Below are 22,538 nucleotides of genomic sequence, written 5' to 3' on the forward strand. Positions count from 1 at the left end.
ACACAGAGTACCCTTAACTTTTGAAAATTCTGGTGTGATTTTTATGCTACAAAAGCAAATGTGGTTGGAGAGTCCCCATTAATTGTGGGAGGTTTCAAGTTTTTAATTTATTTAGCAAGTTTTAATGAACCTTTAGATGGTTTTTGTTCATAATTTGCTATACTACACTTTGCATGAATCCATGCTTCAGTGTAAATGTTTCATAGCTTTTCCAAAATTATTTTGCTTGCTGTATACAGAGACAATACATGGTATACATGACAAGAATAAATGTTTCAGACAAGTTATAATCAAAAGAACATTTTATAAATTAGGGATATTTATTTATTTATTTGATAAATGAAGTGGAACTCTCAGTCTAGAAGAGACCAGAAAGTAAAATGTAATGAATCTTAGAGAAGAGATTGTTGCTTTGTTTCTTGATGTTGAATTTAAAATTTATATTACAATAGTTTTCATAATGTACAATGGTTCATCAAGAATTTAATACAATATATGTTTTTGTCATCACAGAAAAATCAAAGCAAAATGAACATTTCATGTTGTATGAATGCATAAATTACTTACATGTCGTCTTTAACCAACCAATCAACTAAAGATTGATCAATGATTTTCACCTGATAAGTAATTGATACCAAACAAGGCAAAAATATTTGTTTCCTTAAAAGAGCAACTATTTGCACTTAGGAGACAGCCAAAAGCTTAAACTGTCTGTTGCATAGTGGAAATTTAGAGATGTAAACAACATTGTGATATTTATGATGGATGCCACAGGCAGCTTACAAACACTGTGGCACTAGTGTGATGGAGCAAGTTCACATTAGCAAACCCATTTTGTACGCTTTTTTCCAACTATGGACTCCTCCAAATGACAAATTTCCCCTCAACATATTTGGTTCATCAGTACACATGTGACTAAAGGTGCAGTTTAGTGTGTTTGTCTTTGCATAATATAATGGGAAGTTAAATATCAATAAAATACATAATTATGTTTCACAAAGTTTTGAATATGTTCATGAAACATGAATATGAGCAAAAATTAAAATAATGCATTTAATATTATTATGGCTGATAACTCAAAACTAGTACTGTATCCAGTTTTCGTTGTATTCTGAAATTTAAGGATTTCCAAGGACATATCAAAAAATATTTTGGAAGTAATTTTCTGGAAGAATTGTAAGTGCAATGTGTACAATATTCATGAGAGAATATGAATTTTAAAATCATAACCTTTATCTGAAATAAGTCTTGAGATAAAGAAAACACAGAATTTCTTCTGAACTCAGTGGAGTCCACTTGTTTTTTAAATGCCAACTTTTACATCTTGCACTGTTCTAAAGGCACAGAGTAGAAATCTTTGCTCTTCAGAGACCCACAGAAGTAAGACAAGTTAAAGATGTAAGAGGAGGGGCTGTAAGGGTGAAACGGCAGAAACTGGCTGTTCTACTCTGCTAAACATATCGACAAATGAAAATAAATCAATTTCTGAAAAAATTATAAACTCAAAATGGATAAAACAACATAAAATATGAAATGTTGAAAGTGGTAGAGGAAAATACAGAAAAAACACATCAAGGTAGAAGCACAAACTGTTCCAAAGTAGACAATACTGATATAGGAGTTATTCTTAAATATTAACAAACACGATCACATGAAGTTAAGAAGCTTCTGCACAGCAAGTTAAATGATTGCTAGGGTGTCAAACAGTAAAAATTATTATGCACTAGACAGGGATTAATAAGCAGAATATATGAAGTGCAAGTATTAAATGCTCTCCTCCATATCATAAATGAGCTCATGAAGTAAGCAGGCAGCTCTGCAAACAGGCAGAGACGTCAAATAAATGTCTGCTAGTGTCTGCATCCTTAGCCATCAGAGCAGGATAAAGGAAAATGGCCTTCAGATTCCATCTTCTGTCAGTCAGATGGGCACCAGGTAAATAAGCAACGAATATTAGTTAAGATATGGGGAAAGAAGAATCCTTATGGGCCAATGTAACATCGTAAGGCTACTGTGGAAGTTGATATGGTTGTTCCTCAAAGAACTACCAATGTTAGTACTATATAATCCAGCTATATTGTCTCTATATCTTCTGAAAATTCTTACTACCATAGTACAGACATACTGGTATGGCCGTGTTTATTGCATTACTATTCCCTATAGCTTAAAATTTGCATCAGCTTAGATGTCAATCATCAAATTAATTGGTAAAAAGGAACACTGTATATACCAACAGTATAAATATATTCAGCTATAAGGAGAAAAGAGGTTCTGACATTTCCAGGAAATCAACAGAACTGAAGATCATTGTCTTAAATAAGTCAGATTTAGAAATAGAAATGGTATGTTTTGTCGCATAGGCAGAAACTGTGGATATGTAGTATATCTGGGGATGAGGAGAGGTATGCATGAGAATTGAGAGGAGTAGAATTAGGGAATCTGACATTGAGATGAGTTATGTGAGAGAAGAAAAAATATTACAAAATAAATCTAAGTTTAGAGTTTCTCTAGGGATCAAAAGCTAACATAAACTAGCTTTCTTTTTATACCTATGTGCTAAAGCCATAAAAGAGATAATTTATAAGGCTATTTATATTATTACAAATTAATATTAAATATTTAATGATGAATCAAATGTAGGATATTCAATTTCTATGCACAAATATATAAAATTTCTGAGAAAAATTAAATAGTTTAATGCACTGAAGTCTATGCCCTTTTTTGGAATTTCTAATAAAAATATCACATTTCTCCATATTTACATGTATTCTTAGTAAAATGACACATCAATCTTGGTATGAATCACAAGCTAAAGACATGAAGATTGTACGAGTCAAAACTGATTGAAGATGCCAGGCTAACATGAGCCACTGAATCAACTAAGAAATGCTCACATGGGTTCAGAGACTGCAGTTGCAAGCATGCAGCCTGTATGTGTTTTCTCCAGTTCTCTCTCTCTCTCTCTCTCTCTCTCTCTCTCTCTCTCTCTCTCTCTCTCTCTCTCTCTCTGTGTATATATATATATATATATATATTATATATATATGTATATGTATATATTGTGGCTGTTTGGGTTTGAAGGTACTCCTAACAGTGGGATAGGATGTATTTCATAATCATTGTCTATTCTAGAGACTCTTTTCCTCCTTTTGGGTTGAATTGTCCAGGCACGATATGAGGGGTTTTTCCTTGTCTTAAAAATTATTTTTGCTCCCAGGACTCAAAGGAATGGACCTTTGATGAAATGCCCAAATGAGGGGAGAGAGAACTTGTAGAATCCACTTTCAGAAGAAACACATGGCATCAAGTGGAAGGATGAGGTTGCCATTCCACAATCAAAAATAATGACCCAGAATTGTTGCTGTCTAAAAGAACTGTATGGACAAAAAGAGAGACGGGGAGAGACAGAGACAGAGACAGAAGAAACTGAGGGAAAAGAGGTTCAGTCAGTGACAGGCCTCACTTGGGATCCATCTCAAGGGGAGTCTACAAGGCCCGACTGATGCTCTGATGTGCTAACAAACAGAAGCCTAGTGTGGCAGTCCTCTGAGAGGCCCAACAAGCAGCTGACTGAAAACAGATGCAGATACTTACACTCAACCCATAGACTGAAGTTAGGTACCTCTGCGGTTGAATTTGGGAACGAATGGAAGAAAATGAAGTGGAGGGTGATGCCCATAGGTAGACCAGCAGTCTCAAATAATATGGACCCCTGAGATCTCTGAGGCACTAAGCCACCAACCAGGTAGCATAGACTAGCTGAGGCCCCTGACACATTTACAGCAGAGGACTACCTGGTCTGTCCTCAGTGAGAGATACCCCTAACCCTAGAGGGAGGAGTCCTGGCTGGGGTTTGGTAAAGTGAGGTGGGTGTGGTGTGGAGATGGGATTCAGGGAGTAGGGACAGGGAAATGAAGGAATGGGAGGTGGAACTGTGGGAGGGCAGACTAGGAGGTGGGTAATGAATGGAATATAAAAAAATAAAAAACTTCAAAATTAAAAAAAAAAGAAATACAAAATAATTATTTTTGGCAAATGTAGGAAACAAAATGGTCTCCAGTGTAACACAATAGTTTCTATTATATACAATACCGTGGACCAATCACAAATGTATTATGTTCAAAAAAGATAGTCATTGTAGGTGATGCAAGATAAATATTAGAAAATTTTTGTAGAAACAATGGTACAGATTGTAAGACTAATCAAATAAAAAGTAACTGAAATTAGATAATTGTAAAATATATACATTATAGTGCTCCAATATTTCTGTGTATTTTGATTAGATAAGGTGACGAAGTCATTATCATTACAGAAACATATCTCACACACACACACACACACACACAAATGAATGGATAGTGTTTTATTATGTTCAAAGATTGAAAAGTGTTTTCTCTTAATAATGTGTATCTCATAAATTAGATATTTTCAAGTACATCTTCAATATCTCTAACATTTTATTATGAGCACTTAAAATTTCTCTTCTTTATATTGAATAAAACCATTTTTAAAAATGGATATTAATTCTACTAATAAAGTGGACAAACAAGAATGTAATGGAAGATCATGATCTGAAATATGCAACATGAAGGTGAAGATGAGCTATTGTTCCTTTATAGCTGACTCAACAGCAGGTGGTTAGCAAGGGTACCTAGCACTGGGAATCACACTATAGTTTGAACATTTTTAAATGTTTTTTAATTGAATAGTATTAGCCCTCCTAATTTCAGTCTCTCTCAGACTCACTTGAGACTCTCCTATTCCCCCCATGACTATCATATTTATTGATGGCATTTTCCTTTTATTATATTTGTTAGACACACACACACAGAGAGACACACACACATACACACAAACAGAGAAAGAGAGACAGAGACAGAGATAAAGACAGAGACAGACAGAGAGAGAGAGACAGACAGACAGACAGAGACACAAAGAGATACAACTTTATGAGTATGTTTTGTTGTTGTGCTTGCTTCGTTACCACAGCCAAAGGACCAGGAATTCTGCAAGATTATGTCTCCTAGATAAGATGGGTGACCTACTGTAAATCTTGAAAATGTCTCCCAACATTTTGTCCTTATCCCTCCCTCTGGGAGTCCTGCCTGGCTCTAGGCATTGGGTACTTCAGGCACCATGTTCTATTCTGCTAGGGGTCTCAGTTAGAGTTATCCCCTTAGATTCCCTGCATCCTCCCCTGCCACAGGTCTCTGGCAAGTTCTAAAGATCATGCCTATCCCTCCCTCCATCCATCTCTGAAATCTACTTTTATTTCTTCTTCTGAGAAATATTCAGGCATCCTCCCTTGGGCCCTACTTGTTATTTGGCTTCTTTGAGTCTGTGCATTGCATATTGGTTATCCTGTAGTGTATGGCATGCACTTTGGGGTCTGGGTTACCTCATTTAGGACGATAATTTCTAGTTCCATCCATTTACCTGCAAAAGTCATGATGTGATTGATTTTACTAGCTGAGTAATATTCTGCTTTGTAATTGGACCACCTTTTCTCTTTCCATTCTTCAGCTGAAGGACATCAGGGTTGTTTCTAGTTTCTGGCTATTACAAATGGAGCTACTATGAACATAGTTGAGCAAATGCCCTTGTGGGTGGTGGAGCATCGTTTGCCCTGGACCAGTACAATTGGTTCTTGATGTACAGATATTCTTCATTTTCTGAGAAACCACCAAAATGATTTCCAGAGTTCTTCTACAAGTTTGCAATCCCACTAGCAATGGAGAAGTGTTCTTGCTCCACGTCCTAGCCAGTATGTGTTGTCCTTTGAGTTTTTTATGTCTGTCATTCTGATGGATGCAAGATGGAATCTCAGAGTCTTTTGATTTGCATTCTCTGATGACTAAGAACTTTGAAAGTTAATAAGTGTTTCCTGGCCATTAGAAATTCCTCTGTTGAGAATTTTCTATTTAACTGTGTTCCCATTTTTAATTGGGTTATTTGGGTTGTTCGTGTCTATCTTCTTGAGTTCTTTAAATATTTTGAATATTAGCCTCCTGTTAGATATAGGGTTGGTAAGATCTTTTCCCAATCTGTAGATTGTCATTTTGCTCTTTGACAGTGTCCTTTGCATACATAAGCTTTCCAGTCCCATTTATTAGTTGCTGATCTTAGTGCCTGAGCTGTTGTTTTTCTGTTTAGGAAGTTGTCCCATGTTCCAATGAATTCAAGGCTATCTCCCAATTTCTTTTCTATTATATTTAGCATATCTGGTTTTATGTTGAGATCTCTGTTTCAAATGGACTTAAATTTTGTTCAGGGTGATAAATATGGATCTATTTGCACTCCTTTAAGACAGACATCCTGGTAGACCAGCACCATTTGTTGGAGATGTTCTCCTTGTTCTATCATATGATTTTGGCCTTTTTCTCAAGTCTCAAGTATCCATAGAGGTGTGGGCTTATTTATAGGTCTTCTATTTGATTCCATTCGCCAACCTTTCTGTTTTTATACCAATACCATCTAGTTTGTATCACTATTGTTCTGTAGTAACCTGGAGGTTAGGGATAGTGATTCCTCCAGATGCTCTTTTGTTATAGAGGATTGTTTTATTCTGTTTTTTTTTTTTTTTTTTTTGTGGGAGGGTGTTGTTTAGTTTAGTTTTATTTTGTCTTTCCTTATAAAGGTGAGAGTTGGTCTTTCATGGTCTGTAAAGAATTGTGTTTGCATTTTTATGGGAATTACATTGAATCTGTAGATTGCTTTTGATTAAATGACCATGTTCACTATGCTGATCCTATCAATTAATTTTTGAAAGCTTTTCAAGACTGGGATCCAAATCAGGAGCTTGATTTCTCTTGTGATATCTCCAGATTTGAGGGAGTCCCCTCTGCTCTCTGTCCCTAACATAGTCTGAATTTTCTTGACCTTTGAGAAATAAAACTTACCCAACTTCAAACCAATAGGTAATTTTTATCAAGTCAGTCAATGGAATATGAAGCCAGTGAAAAGCACTTAACATTTCTTTTCTACAATTGGTTTTTACAGATTTATTATATTTAAAATATCCCTTTAAATTTTTTGCTTTCTTGTTTTGGAATACCCCAAAGAGCTATAATTTAAAGAATTCTGTTTTATTCTTCCCTGAATAAAACCACATATTTCATGCTTTTCATTTTTAAGACACAGTACACCCTCCTTTTCTTTCTTTTTTACTTCAAAAGTGTTTTTAATTATAATAAAATTACAATTTTCTTTCCCCCTTTTCTTTTCTCCCCTCAGCCCCTGGAATCTCTTCATACTCTCTCCCATTCCTTCTGTTTGGCCTTTGCAGCAGTCTGTTTTCACACATGCTGGCATTGAAATTGCTGTGCAGACAGTTTCCTGCTTCAGCCTCATGAGTGGAATTACTGCTCTAAACTTTGTTTCCATATCCCCTCCTATGGACATTTTCCCCCTTTTAAGAAGGAGTGGGAGCATCTTCATTTTGGTCATCCTTTTCTTGAGCTTCCTGGGGTCTGTGCATTGCACTTGGGTAATTCGAGCTTTTTGGCTAATATCCACTTATCAATAAGTGCATACCAATTGTGTTTTTCTGTGATTGAGTAACCTCACTCAGGACCATATTTTCTAGTTCATTCCATTTGCCTATGAATTTCATGAAGTCATTGTTTTTGATAGTTGACTAGTACTCCATTTTGTAGATGTACCACAGTTTTTTAATCCATTCCTCTGTTGAAGGGCATCTAGGTTCTTTTCAGCTTCTGGTTATTATAAATAAGGCTGTTATGAACATAGTGGAGCATGTGTCTTTGCTGTATGTTGGAGCATCTTTTGGGTATATGCCCAAGAGAGGTATAGCTGGGTCTTCAGGTAGTGTAATGTCCAATTTTTCTGAGAAACCTCCAGACTAATTTCCAGAGTGGTTGTACCAGTTTTCAATCCCACCAACAATGGAGGAGTGTTCCTGTTTCTCCACATCCTTGCAGCATCTGCTGTCACCTGAGTTTTTTATCTTAGTGATTCTGATTGGTGTGAGGTGGAATCTCAGGGTTGTTTTGTTTTGCATTTCCCTGATGACTAAGGATGTTGAACATTTCTTTAGTGGTTTCTGGCCATTCGATAATCCTCAGCTGAGAATGTTTTGTTTAGCTCTATACTCCATTTTTTTTTTTTTGGTTCTTTTTTTTCGGAGCTGGGGACCAAACCCAGGGCCTTGCGCTTTATACTCCATTTTTTTAATAGGGTGATTTGGCTCTCTGGAGTCTAACTTCTTGAGTTCTTTGTATATTTTGGATATTAGCCCTCTAGCAGATGTAGGATTGATAAAGATCTTTTCCCAATCTGTTGGTTGCCATTTTGTGCTAATGACAGTGTCTTTTGCTTTACAAAAGTTTTGCTGTTTTATGAGGTCCCATTTGTTGATTCTTTATCTTAGAGCATAAACCATTGGTGTTTTGTTCAGGAAATTTTCCCCAGTGCCCATGTGTTCGAGACTCTTCCCCACTTTTTCTTCTATTAGTTTGAGTGTATCTGGTTTGATGTGAAGGTCCTTGGTCCACTTGGACTTAAGCTTTGTACATGGTGATAAGAATGGATCAATCTGCATTCTTCTACATGCTGACTTCCAGTTGAACCAGCACCAATTGTTAAAAATGCTATCTTTCTTCCACTGGATAGTTTTAGCTCCTTTGTCAAAGATCAAGTGGCTATATTTGTGTGGGTTTATTTCTGGGTCTTCAATTCTGTTCCACTGATCTACCTGCTTGTCTTTGTACCAATACCACATAGTTTTTATGACTATTGCTCTGTGATACTGCTTGAAGTCAGGGATGGTGATTTCCCCAGAAGTTCTTTTATTGTTGAGAATAGTTTTCGCTATCCTGGGTCTTTTGTTATTCCAAATGAATTTGCAAATTGCTCATTCTATCTCAATAAAGAATAGAGTAGGAATTTTGATGGGGATTGCATTGAATGTCTAGATTGCTTTTTGCAAAATGGCCATCTTTACTATATTAATCCTGCCAATCCATGAGCATGGGAGGTTTTTCCATCTTCTGCGATCTTCCTCAATTTATTTCTTCAGAGATTTGAAGTTCTTGTCATACAGATCTTTCACTTGCTTGGTTAAAGTCACCCCAAGATATTTTATGTTCTTTGGGACTTAATTTCTTTTTTAGCCTGTTTATCCTTTGAGTAGAGGAAGACTACTGATTTGTTTGAGTTAATTTTATACCCCAACACTTTCTTGAAGTTGTTTATCAGGTTAAATAGTTCTCTGGTGAATTTTTGGGTTGCTTAAGTACACTATCATATCATCTGCAAATAGTGATATTTTGATTTCTTCCCTTCCAATTTGTATCCCTTTGACCTCCTTTTGCTCTCTGATTGCTCTGGCTAGGACTCGAGTACTATATTGAATAATTAGGGAGAGAGTGGGCAGTCTTGTCTAGTCCCTGATTTTAGTGGGATTGCTTCAAGTTTCTCTGTACACCACCACATTAGGTTAATGTGCTAGAGAGGATCAAGCCCATGCTTACATGTCACACAGTGCAATAACAAGTGAGAAGTATCTACAGACCCCTTTGTATATGTTTTTACAGAGTATTTCTATTATTATTTTTGCTAGTTTCCTTTGCAAATATAGATTACAATTGTTAACTATCAATGACTACTTTTTAAAGGAGAAACATAGGAAAAAGATAATTAGGAATCATTATAATTGAAATTTTGTAATGGCTTAAAAATTCATTATTGATACTTTTATAATTGACAGAGACATCTGAATCTTCTTATCATGGTTTTTCAGTGAGGTATAAATGTATTTCAATGTATATCGTTTTGTCTACCATATGAAAAATTAAGTTTCTAAAAGTATATAAAATTAAAAAAACACAGTGTAGAATGTATTCTTCTGTAGACATTTAGCAAATACCTGTTTATTTGAGACAGAACAATATGAAGGTTGCAAAACACCTAAAATAATTTGTAAAGAATATTAGTTATGTAAATTTTAACACTAAACTTAGCCATAATCTTGGGTAGTTCTCTATTCTCGCTTTTTATAGTGTACACATGTTAGGCAAACCTTACAAAATAGAAGTAGTTAAATTCATGGGTTTTTGTTTTGATTTCAAGTTTGGTGTGCATGTTTAGTGTTTAGTAACAAACACTATTAATCAATTACTTTAACTGCTCCTATATTCATTAATTGTCCCTAGGTTAGATTACTAGTGTTTGAAAATCCATTTGATCCTTTATTGTCTTACAACTAGTAAATCAAAGACAACTAAATAGAAAAACAAAATATGTCCCGGATGTAATTATTGCAGACAACTAATGGGCAAATCAGATATTTCAAATCAAGTGTATTAAACTAGTCTGATTTATTAGTTACCTAAAACTTTTAAATTAGTTTCTCTGTTTTGGTGAATTACAGAATATTAAATTTCTGTAGACAGTACATTTATTTCAAAATCAATAAAGATAGAATTCATCTAGCATATTTGAATTACTTATGTAATGCTGTCCAGAAGCATAAAATATTACACACACACACACACACACACACACACACACACACACACAGAGAGAGAGAGAGAGAGAGAGAGAGAGAGAGAGAGAGAGAGAAGAAAATTTTTGCTTGGAGTAAAAGTATGGTAAAATAAAAGTTATAAACTGGTTATATGAAAGTTATATCTCATGGTTATTCTATTTTACACTTTAATTTTAATAATTTTTCTGACAAACATATGTGAGAAACAATGTTTACTGACTAATGAAAGAGGGAAACATAGATTAGAAGTTTATTTAATATGGGTATCATTATATAAGTGATTTTGAAACATGGTTCATGTAACCATGGCTAGCTTTTAAAATACTACGTTGTGAGAGTGACCTTGGGAACTTCATCCTTCTGACTTTTCCTCTTGGGTGCAGAGATAATATGTGTGAGCCATCATGTTTTGCTCAAAAATCAAGATTTTTGAGAATAATTTTAAGCTTTGAATCTAAGGCATTATCAGATGTAAGCTTTGCCCTTATAACAGCAGCTGATTGTTTCCAAAGCCAATGTGCATAAGTATTTAGTTTCAAGTAATCTGTCTTTATCGATCAGGTGGGCACATTCATTTTGGTTGAAGGGAGGCATGACTCCCCTGGAGTTTTCAGTGGATTTAGAAGTCTAATATTATAGCACTGATGGGGAGCACATAGCCCAAAGTGGGGTGGAAAATGTGCCAGAGATATACAAAGGGAAGAATGATATCAGAATCTCAGAGCAGCATGTGGAAGGATAAGAGGAATTGAGGGAGAAATTGATAATCAAAGAATGACAGAGGAACAGACAAATGGGAAGCAGTATCATAGAGGTAAGGAAGTAGAGAATGCTGTGATCACTAAGTCATTGAATTTCTAATAATGTCCCAGAAATGCGTGAAAAGACTGGTATTGCCAATTAGGTAAAAGTAGGGATACATTGTATATTTACATTGATATCTCAATATTAAATTTCAAACCAAGAAATTTGGTTGATTTTTTGCATTGGTAAACATGTAGAAAATTGATGGTGAAGAATTAACTTACAACATAAGCCACTATTGATTTATTCTGCTTGATTTTCTGACATCACTGATTAGATTTCCTTGAGCTTGAACATCTTTCTCAGCTTTGTTTCTGACACAGTTTCTCTAGAATCACGTTTCTGATCTATTGGCTCTTCACACAGTATATGATAGGATTCATAACAGGAGACACAAGCAAGAAAACATCAGCCATGAGAATTTTAGATAGAGGGGAACTATAGCTCACAAAGTGATGGACAGTAGCAAGGGAGATGACAGGGACATAGAAAATGAGCACAGCACAGATGTGGGAGACACAAGTACTGAGGACCTTGAGCCTTTCCCTTTGCGATGCAATGCCCAACACTGCTCTCAGGACGAGTACAGGTGACATGAATATAAATGGTATGTCAAGGATGCCTGTGAGAGCCACGAATAAACCACAGATGACATTGAAGCTGTTGTCTGAGCAGGCCAACTTCATGACATCCTAATGGAGGCATAGGAGTGTGACAAGAGATTCTTCTTGCAGTATCTTAGATGCTTTAGAGTTACAGGGAAAGACAGGATCAACAGCACATTCTTGAGAGAAAAGGCAAGCCCAATTTGAAGGACCCTGGCACTGGTAAGGATGGAAGTGTATGTCAGAGGATTACAGATGGTAAGGGGCTTCCCCTTCCACTGGTGCTCTTACTAGGCTATTCAATGCCCCTATGAGGTCACAGTCCAGGGTCAGTCCATGTATAGTCTTTAGGTAGTGGCTTAGTCCCTGGAAGCTCTGATTGGTTGGCATTGTTGTTCATATGGGGTATTGAGCCCCTTCAAGCTCTTTCAGTCCTTTTTCTGATTCCTTCAACGGGGGTCCCGTTCTCAGTTCAGTGGTTTGCTGCTGGCATTCGCCTCTGTATTTGCTGTATTCTGGCTGTGTCTCTCAGGAGAGATCTACATCCAGCTCCTGTCGGCCTGCACTTCTTTGCTTCATCCATCTTGTCTAATTGGATGGCTGTATATGTATGGGCCACATGTGGGGCAGGCTCTGAATGGGTGTTCCTTCTGTGTCTGTTTTAATCTTTGCCTCTCTATTCCCTGCCAAGGGTATTCTTGTTCCCCTTTTAAAGAAGGAGTGAAGCATTCGCATTTTGGTCATCCTTCTTGAGTTTCATGTGTTCTAGGCATCTAGGTTAATTCGAGCATTTGGGCTAATAGCCACTTATCAATGAGTGCATACCATGTGTGTTTTTCTGTGATTGGGTTACCTCACTCAGGATGATATTTTCCAGTTCCATCCATTTGCCTATGAATTTACTGAACCCCCAGTGAACAGGATTGTTGGGGTGAGGGCGGTAAGGGGAAGAGGATGGGGAGGGGAACACCCATATAGAGGGGCAGGGGGCAGGGGTTAGTGGAATATTTGCTTGGAAACCGGGAAAGGTAATAACAATTGAAATGTAAATAAGAAATAACCAATTTCATAAAGACAGAGAAAAAAACTGTAAAAAACGATATCAAAGGGCATAATGAGAAGCACAGATAACTCCATCGCTGAGAATTCATGAATAAAAACTCCTGGGCAAAACACACATCGGGGAAAATGTCTGAAAACTGAAGAGGAAAACCTTAAGCATGGTAGGAAGAGAGGAGATGGACAGTCCTAAGTCAGAGAGAGCCAACATGGAGAGGAAATAATACATGGGTTCATCCAGAGAAGGCTCTGATTTTATGAAAAAGAGGATAGTGCAGTTGCCCAGGATGGCAACTGTGTACAGGAGACATATGGGTTGAAGATCCAAATGCGGGCCGATTCCACCCCTGGGAACCCAGCCAAATAGAAAGTAGACACTTCAGTAACTGACATGTTGAGAACAGACATACTAGCATGTGTGGAATCAACACGAATGTCTCCACAAAGGTGTATTTTGTATTGAGAGTAGAGTTGCTTAAACGCCTGACTTTTTCCTGTTGAAATCTTTAAGGTGCTCTCAAACCAAGAGAGATAAAAATTTTTCTTAGAAATGCAACTAACATGGAGAAAAACAGGTCAGCGGTAACCGTAGTAGTTCCTATCAATACACAAATGTGCAGTACAGGGCAATATCTTTATCAAAGCATAGCATGGCCTATCAGTATCTAAATCTTCATGGTTACTGGTCTCAAGAGGAGCACTCTGAATTTTTTCTGGCTGGAGCTTGTTGCTTCTCTCTGGTCTTTTGTCTTCCTTCCCTGTTATTGGTATTGTTTGCCAGTACCTGGATTAGCACATTCTCTACAAAATGGATATTCTGGATTTTGATAAGCAATACTTAGTTGAAGATGTGCAAGTCATTTTCATGGTAAATCCATTTAACTGTACTACTTTTATCATGTTAAACATGTTTAAATGAACTACCTGTCACACTATTTTTGATATTGTCAATCATAATCACATTAAATATTCTCTTGAAATATCTACTTAGTAGAATTTTCTTAGTTATTTCAATTTAACCCTATTAGATTCATAGGTATATGTGGATGTATACATATTTATACATATATATGTATAGTTCTTTTAATTTATTTGTGAAGATTAATTGGATAAAATAGTTTCATTGCAACATTATAGTGCATGTTTTTAAAGTAACTTCCCATTCATTCATGTTGAATTTCTTGTTTCATTTTAAAATTCATTTTGAAATTTTTGGCATTATATTATAGTTAGCAACATATTAGCATATTATTAATTCAATAATAAAACATATCCCTTTCCTCCCTCTTCACCTTCATTTTTCCCTGATTTCTTTCATAGCACTGGCTTCTTTTTAATCACTTGTTATACACACACACACACACACACACACACACATATGTATATATATAAATTTGATTTCTTTTAAAAATGTAGGAATACTATAAGTACTTGCTTCGTTTTAATCCTGGGTGTGGGATATGAGCTGCTTTAGATTAGCATGAGTGTGATTTTACCAGCACCAGGTAGTTGAAATGCTCAGGCCCTGAGAGGTAGGATGGGTTGATGGTTTGTTGATTTTGGCTTTTGTTAGTAGTGGTTTGTTAAGTAGTTGTGTGCAAAGAAGAAAGAACAAGAAAAATGAATTAGATATCCTGATGGGAAAGATCTAACTTGCCCCAAGGAACTTGATACCCCTAATAGCAAGAAGTACCCCAATGATAATATCACCTCCTTTCAATACATTTTTTAAAGAAATAAACACTCTATTATTTATTTTCATTAATGTATTTATTTACATTTCAAATGGTTTTCCTCTTCCCAGTTTCCCTGTCACAAATCTCCCATCCTCAGCCATTTGTCTCTATGAGGGTGCTCCTCCACTGCTCACCCACTCCTGCCTCACAACTCTAGCATCCTCATAGTCTGTGTCATCAGCTTCCACAGGACCAAGGCCTCCCCTCTTATTGATGCCAAATATGGCATATATATCTCGAGCCATGGGTCCCCCCATGGCTCCTCTTTGGTTGGTGGTTTTTTTCTTCACTAACTAGAGTTAGGGGGTTAAAGGGATGGAAGAGGTTGAAAGAAAGTAGAACCCATGAAGTAGCAAAAGGCAGCGACACACAATGGCTTTCAATATTGGAATGGAGCACATTAGTTTCCACATGGTAACTGGAAGTGGAACGGCATAGTGATAACATAGGTCTCATTATATCGTATCATGGATTTTGACTTAGGTTAGATATTGTATTCTGGTTGATATCATAATATCCCTTTAGGAATCAGCACTCATCCAATAATTTTATTTTAGCATTACATCTAGTCCATCCCTCTGTCAGACTAATGAATCTAGGTTTCAGGTGTTAAGCTCTAGAACTGTGGGTCATGTTGCATAGCTAAATGTGAGGACTGAAAAGAATGGCTATAGCAAAAGATTTCTTAACACTCAATGGCCAAATTGTAATTCCAAATCAAATTCATAATGAATGCATAGGCGTTTCTGTGGTGCTTCCTGTGTTGCAGCACGTGACTCCACTGCAGCCTTGGTTCTCAACCCTTAATATTCACACTTTGACCAAGCTTTCTGTCCTGCCACGCAATGCCTACAGCACTCATGAGCTCAGCTAGGACTGGAGCTTTGCATTCTCATGTAATACCAAGTGCCATTTTGTTTGTAGTAAAGATCTGATAAATTATCGATATGTTATTAAGTTTTATAGAAAATAATTTTATTTCCCATCATTCTCCATACTAAGTATAAAATGAATACACATATATGAAACTTATTTAATAAAGGCACCTAAATTCTAAGAATAACCACTGTGGTTAATAAAGCTTAGTGTCTTCTAGTTTTCTTTTTCACAATACTAGATTCACAAAACTTATCTTAAGTTGCTAAAGTTACATTTTGTTATTTAAAATTACTGAGATAAGGTTTAAATGACCCTGGGCTCATAGGCATGCAAAATAGGCATACTACTTTACTAATAGTAATAAGAAAAATACTTTACTAATAATAAATTACAAAAGATTTTATAAACAATTTTTGATCTAACCTGTGGCTAGATAATCTATAGGTCCTATTGAGGAAGACAAAATTATTCTGCTAATTGTGTATATTACTGAAATGATTCCATTGATTAATGCTATACCCATTGATTAACACATTTATCATATCCCATAAAAGAGGTTTCAAATTACTGTGGATTACAATCAATAGAGTGACTCATTTGTCAGCATTTAGAGAATAAGAGATAGTAAATCTTAATTATGACATCTAAGTATCCTCCATCTGCAACAGACCCAGGCATTGTTACAAAAGAGGGTATGGAAATAGCATTGAGCTAGAGGTGATGATGGATAAAAACAAGAAACACATTTTTCAGACAAATCAGTGCACATAGGAACTCTCAGCGAGTGTGAGAGAATGCATAAGAAACAGTACATCAATATAGAGAGCCAACGGTTTATAAATTCTTTGTTTTCCTGTATTTATCATTTAGGACTCCTGTGTACTACTGTTCACTGGAGTTGGTAGCTAAAGTCATCTGGGATTCAGTGATGATAACTTACATTTTTATATATGTTGTTTGTTCTTGGATAGATTCCCCAGAGGAAAAAAACATTTTGTATATAATCCCATGGTTAATTCAAACTTAGTAAGAAGTCAATAGGTCACAGCATGATAGCCTGTTCTGTCTCTGAGTGGAAAGACATAGAACATTCCTGTTTCCACAAGATCCTGGTAAGCTAGATAAGGATGCTCACTGTCCTGTCTTTGTTTATGTTTATTACCTACACATAACTATTCAAACAAGGTTGTAGAATTTTTATGTAACTATATATTCTATCATATCTTTGGAGGTCCATGTAACATCTTCAGTTTCTAGTTGAATATTTTAATGATTACTCAGAATTGGAATTTATGAAATTACTGATTTAATATAAAAAAGAAAATCTCAAGAAAACTTGATTAAATCAAAGTAGATTACTTAATATTATTAGCATGAAGTAAATTTGACTGAAAACCATAATAGGTATGTATATTTTTACTATTTGACTTTTAGTAATCCTAGACATTAATTTATTATTTTAATTGCATAAATCCTAAACGTGCCGGTAAAATTGTCTGCCTGTCTAACTGTATCTTCTACCTTGCCCTCAAGCCAAACCATATCTATTTGATGCTACTGGAAAAAATCAAAATCCATTCTTCATAATTCCCTGGGAGAATTATAGGTATTGAGTGAAAATGTCCCTGCAATGACATCCATTAGTCTAATACCTGGCACACTCTAGTGTCAATAAAAATGCTTGACATCATCTTTCTGAGATCCAATTGCTGTCCTGCGTTGAGCACAATCAACTGATATTTTCAAACTTCTATGTATAAACTGAATCATTTCATTCATTATTTAAAATTCATGACTGTTTATTATATCTATAATCACAGTTTATAAATTTGTATATTTATTTATAGTCTCCTTTTTGCAAAACACCCATCCTTTCATCACACTCAATCTCTCTCTTTGCCTTAACTGTTAAGTTTCTAAAAATGAAACAAACTATATCACTACCACAATATCTCCATCCATTCGCTAATCCATCCTTTTTGATGGTGAGCTTCAGTTAGGGAGGACACCTGCCTTTCCCAAGGTCAACAACTACTCTGACCTGCATTTGAATGTTTCATACTTACTTGAGTTGGCTGCCCAAGCAGTTCAGCACTGTTGTCAAACATAGGGGGATACCGTGCTCTCATTTTTTAATGGTTCTCTTAAAGCATTCAGATTTCTCATGGCTTAGGACTTATAATTGTTCCCCTAAATTTCTATAATATTCTGTTTTTGTTATTTTCCTTTCAATAACAGATTTTTGGCTATTCAACCATAACGTGGGATCAAATTGATTGCTTCTAGAATTCTATTTGTGAAGAGTCACAAATAGTCATGTAGAACCAATCTAGAGAAACAAAGTCTTTAATAAGGTTTTTCCTGCTCACTTTAAGCCTAGCAAATTAAAAATTAAATGTGCCTGTTTCTCTGTGTTCTAAGAACTGAGTGTCACACGTTGAAAGATTTTTATTTTTTTGCATTTCTAGAAATCACTATGCACAAAATCCTGTGGAACGTAAAAGTCTATAAATATAAAAGCCTATAAAATGATGTGATTATATTTTCTTGACTTAACATTGTATATTCTAAATGTCTCTAATTTTAATTGCTAAATTAATATAATTTAGTGTCTGAGTAACAGAATTTATTTCCTAGAGTAGTTTTATTAATCAGAAAATGGTTTAAATATTTTTATAGCATTGCAGTTATAACAAGAATTCTGTTGTTACTTCTTAGGATGTGAGCACTCTAGAGGCAAATGCTACAAATGCAGGACAGCAGGGAATTCCTAAGCAACTTCACATCGAAATTGACAACCTTCTTGTTGACTGGCTTTCCTGGCTTAGAGTCTGCTCATGGCTGGATCTCCATCCCTTTCTGTTGTCTTTATGCCACTGCCCTCTCTGGCAACAGCATGATCCTCTTTATCATTGTGACCCAGCACAGTCTGCATGAACCGATGTACTATTTCCTCTCTATGCTCTCTGCCACTGACCTGGGTTTGACTATTTCTACAATGTCAACCACCTTGAGAATCCTGTGGTTTCAAGCAAACGAAATCAGTCTAGATTTATGCATTGTTCAGATGTTTTTTCTCCATGGATTCACATGTATCGAATCTGGGGTGCTAGTGGCTATGGCTTTTGACCGTTATGTAGCAATCTGCAACCCTCTTAGATATACCATGATTCTTACTAATTCTAGAATCATTCAGATGGGTTTCCTAGTGCTGATGCGCCCTCTACTATTAATAGTTCCCCTACTTTTGCTCCTTACACCTATCTATTTCTGTAAAAGGAAGGCCCTTTCCCACCCGTTCTGTTATTATCCAGATGTGATTAAGTTAGCATGTTCAGACAGTCGGATCAATAACATCTGTGGACTAGTTTTTCTCATTCTGACCATAGGGGTAGATATTCCATGCATTGTCTTGTCTTATATACTGATCATTCGCTCTGTCCTCACTATTGCCTCCTCTGAAGAACAGCACAAGGCCTTCAGTACCTGTGTATCCCACATTGGAGCAGTTGCTGTTTTCTACATCCCGATGTTTAGCCTGTCTCTGGTTCATCGCTATAATCGGTCAGCGCCCAAAATAGTCCATTCAATGATGGCTAATGTTTTCCTTCTTTTACCCCCTGTGCTCAACCCCATCATCTATAGTGTGAAAACAAAACAAATCAGAAAGGCTGTGCTTAGTTTGCTCTTTGCAAAATGAACACAGAGTTCCTTAACTTTTGAAAATTGTGGTGTGATTTTCATGCTCCAAAAGCAAATCTGGTCAGAGATTCTCCATTAGTTGTCGGAATTTTCAAGTTTTTAAGTTTATTTAGCAAGGTTTAATGAACATTAGGTGTTTTCTGTTTCCAATGTGCTATACTTTGCATGAGATTTACAGTCTAATCAGGGAAGTGTAAAATGAGATGATGACGAAATAAAACTATTGCTCAGTGTAACTGACATTTCCTGATAGTTTTGTACTAGGTTTTCTCAAATGTCTCACAAGACATATTCTCCCTATCCTTCAAAATAGCGCAACAAAATGTGTAACCAGAATATAATTAAAATATAGACTATTGATTAAATGAAGGTCTGGAGACATTCAGGCAATACATTTAACATGGACTAGAGTTGATATTTTGATGTATGATTCCCATATCCTAGACACTATGCTCTATGTTACACAGTCTGCTAAATGTTTCCGTGGGAGACACTCCATGGCAAGAAGTAAAGTGTGTATCACCGGGAATTCATGCCTTAGTTGAAAATGTTTCATAGTTTTCCAAAACTATTTAGCTTATTGTATACAGAGACAATACATTTTACACATGACAATAAGAAATGGTTCAGGCAAGTAATAATCAAAAGAACGTTTTGGAAATTAGGGATATTTATTTCTTTATTTGATAAGCGAAGTGGAACTCTTGGTCTAGAAGAGACCGTAAAGTAAAATGTAATAAATCTTAGAGCAGAGATTGTTGGTTTGTTTCTTTATGACTTATTAAAAATTTATATTATAAGAGTTTATATAACGAACAATGGTTCATTAAGAATTCAATATAATATGTTATTGTTAGCACAGGAACATCAAAGCAAAATCTACACACTGATTTACTTCAAAAAATTTCATGTTACATGGATGTATAAGTGACTTACTTGGTTCTTTAACCAACCAATCAACTAAAGAGTGATTGATGATCTTCTTCTGATAAGTAATTTATACCAAGCTAGTAAAAAATAATTGCTTCCTAAAAAGGGAAACTATTTGGACTAGAAGACAGCCAAAATCTTAAACTTCCAGTGGCATAGAGGAAATTTATAAATGTAAACAGCAGGGTGATATAAATGAGGGATATCACAGGCATCTTATAATCACCAGGGCACTAGTTTGATGGAGCCAGTTAACATTAACTTGCAAACCCATTTTGTATACTTTTTCCAACTATAGAGTCCTCCAAATGACAAATTTCTACATCAACATATTTGTTTCATCAGCACACATGTAACTATAGGTTCACTTTAATGTTTTTGCCCTTACATGGTATAATAAAAATAAAATATTAATAAATATACATAATTATGTTTCAAAAATTTTTAAATATGTACATGAAGCATGAATATGTATAAAAATTAAAATACTGCAGTTATATTATTATGGCTAATAACTCAAAAGAAGTACTGTATCCACTTTTCCTTGCAATATGAAATTTAAGGATGTGAAAGGACATGTCAAAGTGATATTTTAGAAGCAATTCTCTGGAAGATTGTAAGGAGTGTATGTACAATATTCATGAGGGAATATAAATTTTAAAATCAAAGACCTTAACTGAAATAGGCCTTGAGATAAAGAAAACACAGAAATTCTTCTGGACTCAGTGGAGTCCAGTTGTTGTTTATTAAATGCCAACTTTTACATCTTGCACTGTTCTAAAGTCACAGAGTAGAAATCTTTGCTCTTCAGAGACCCACAGAAGTAAGACAAGTTAAAGATGTAAGAGGAGGAGCTGTAAGTGTGAAATTGCAGAAAGTGGCTGTTCTACTCTGCTAAACATATCGACAAATGAAAATAAATCAGTTTCTGAAAAAATTATAAACTCAAAGTGGATAAAAACAACATAAAATATGAAATGTTGAAACTGGTAAAGGAAAATACAGAGAAAACACATCAAGGTAGAAGCACAAACTGTTCCAAAGTAGATAATACTGATATAGGAGTTATTCTTAAATATTAACAAACACGATCACATGAAGTTAAGAAGCTTCTGCACAGCAAGTTAAATGATTGCTAGGGTGTCAAACAGTAAAAATTATTATGCACTAGACAGGGATTAATAAGCAGAATATATGAAGTGCAAGTATTAAATGCTCTCCTCCATATCATAAATGAGCTTATGAAGTAAACAGGCAGCTCTGCAAACAGGCAGAGACGTCAAATAAATGTCTGCTAGTGTCTGCATCCTTAGCCATCAGAGCAGGATAAAGGAAAATGGCCTTCAGATTCCATCTTCTGTCAGTCAGATGGGGACCAGGTAAATAAGCAACGAATATTAGTTAAGATATGGGGAAAGAAGAATCCTTATGGGCCAATGTAACATCGTAAGGCTACTGTGGAAGTTGGTGAGGATGTTCCTCAAAGAACTACCAATGTTAGTACTATATAATCCAGTTCTCTTGTCTCAATTAGATCTTCTGAAAACTCTTACGACCATAGTACAGACATACTGGCATGGCCGTGTTCACTGCAGTACTATTCCCTATAGCTAAAAATTTGCATCAGTTTATATGTCAATCAACAAATTAATTGGTAAAAAAGAACTTTGTACATACTCACAGTAGAACTATATTCAGCTATAAGGAGAAATGAGGTTCTGACATTTGCAGACAATGAACAGAACTGAAGATCATTGCTTTAAATAAGTCAGATTCAGAAATAAAAATGACATGTTTGTCTCATAGGCAGAAACTGTGGATATATAGTATATCTGGGGGTGTGGGGAGGTGTGTGTGTGTGTGAGTTGAGAGGAGTAGAAGTAGGAAATCTGAAGTAGAGATGACTTATGTGAGAGAAGAAAAAATATTAAAAATATTACAAAATAAATCTAAGTTTAGGGTTTCTCTAGGGACCAAAAGCTTATATAAACTAGCTTTCTTTTTATACTTATGTGTTAAAGGCATAAAAGAGATAATTTATAAGGCTATTTATATTATTACAAATTAATATTAAATATTTAATGATGAATCGAATGTAGGATATTCAATTTGTATGCACAAATATATAAAAATTTCTGAGAAAAAATAGTTTTTTTTTCTTTATTAACTTGAGTATTTCTAATTGACATTTCGATTGTTATTTCCTTTCCTGGTTTCCGGGCCAACATCCCCCTAATCCCTGCCTCTCCCCTTTTATTTGGGTGTTCCCCTCCCCATCCTCCCCCCATTACCGCCCTCCCCCCAAACAATCACATT

At 35.6% G+C, this 22,538-nt stretch overlaps 1 protein-coding gene and 1 pseudogene across 1 annotated transcript; one reads left to right on the plus strand and one right to left on the minus strand.

Annotated features, from left to right (window-relative positions):
* On the minus strand, nucleotides 11,614-12,182 carry Or51a5-ps1 (olfactory receptor family 51 subfamily A member 5, pseudogene 1; annotated as a pseudogene).
* Or51f1g (olfactory receptor family 51 subfamily F member 1G) lies at nucleotides 18,340-19,290 on the plus strand. Its single transcript, NM_001001287.1, has one exon. It carries the CDS (start codon nucleotides 18,340-18,342, stop codon nucleotides 19,288-19,290), a length of 951 nt encoding a protein of 316 aa, NP_001001287.1.
* Nucleotides 19,291-22,538: the final 3,248 nt, after the last annotated feature.

This window comes from Rattus norvegicus, chromosome 1 (genome assembly GCF_036323735.1).
Source record: "Rattus norvegicus strain BN/NHsdMcwi chromosome 1, GRCr8, whole genome shotgun sequence".
NCBI classification, from domain to species: Eukaryota; Metazoa; Chordata; class Mammalia; order Rodentia; family Muridae; genus Rattus; species Rattus norvegicus.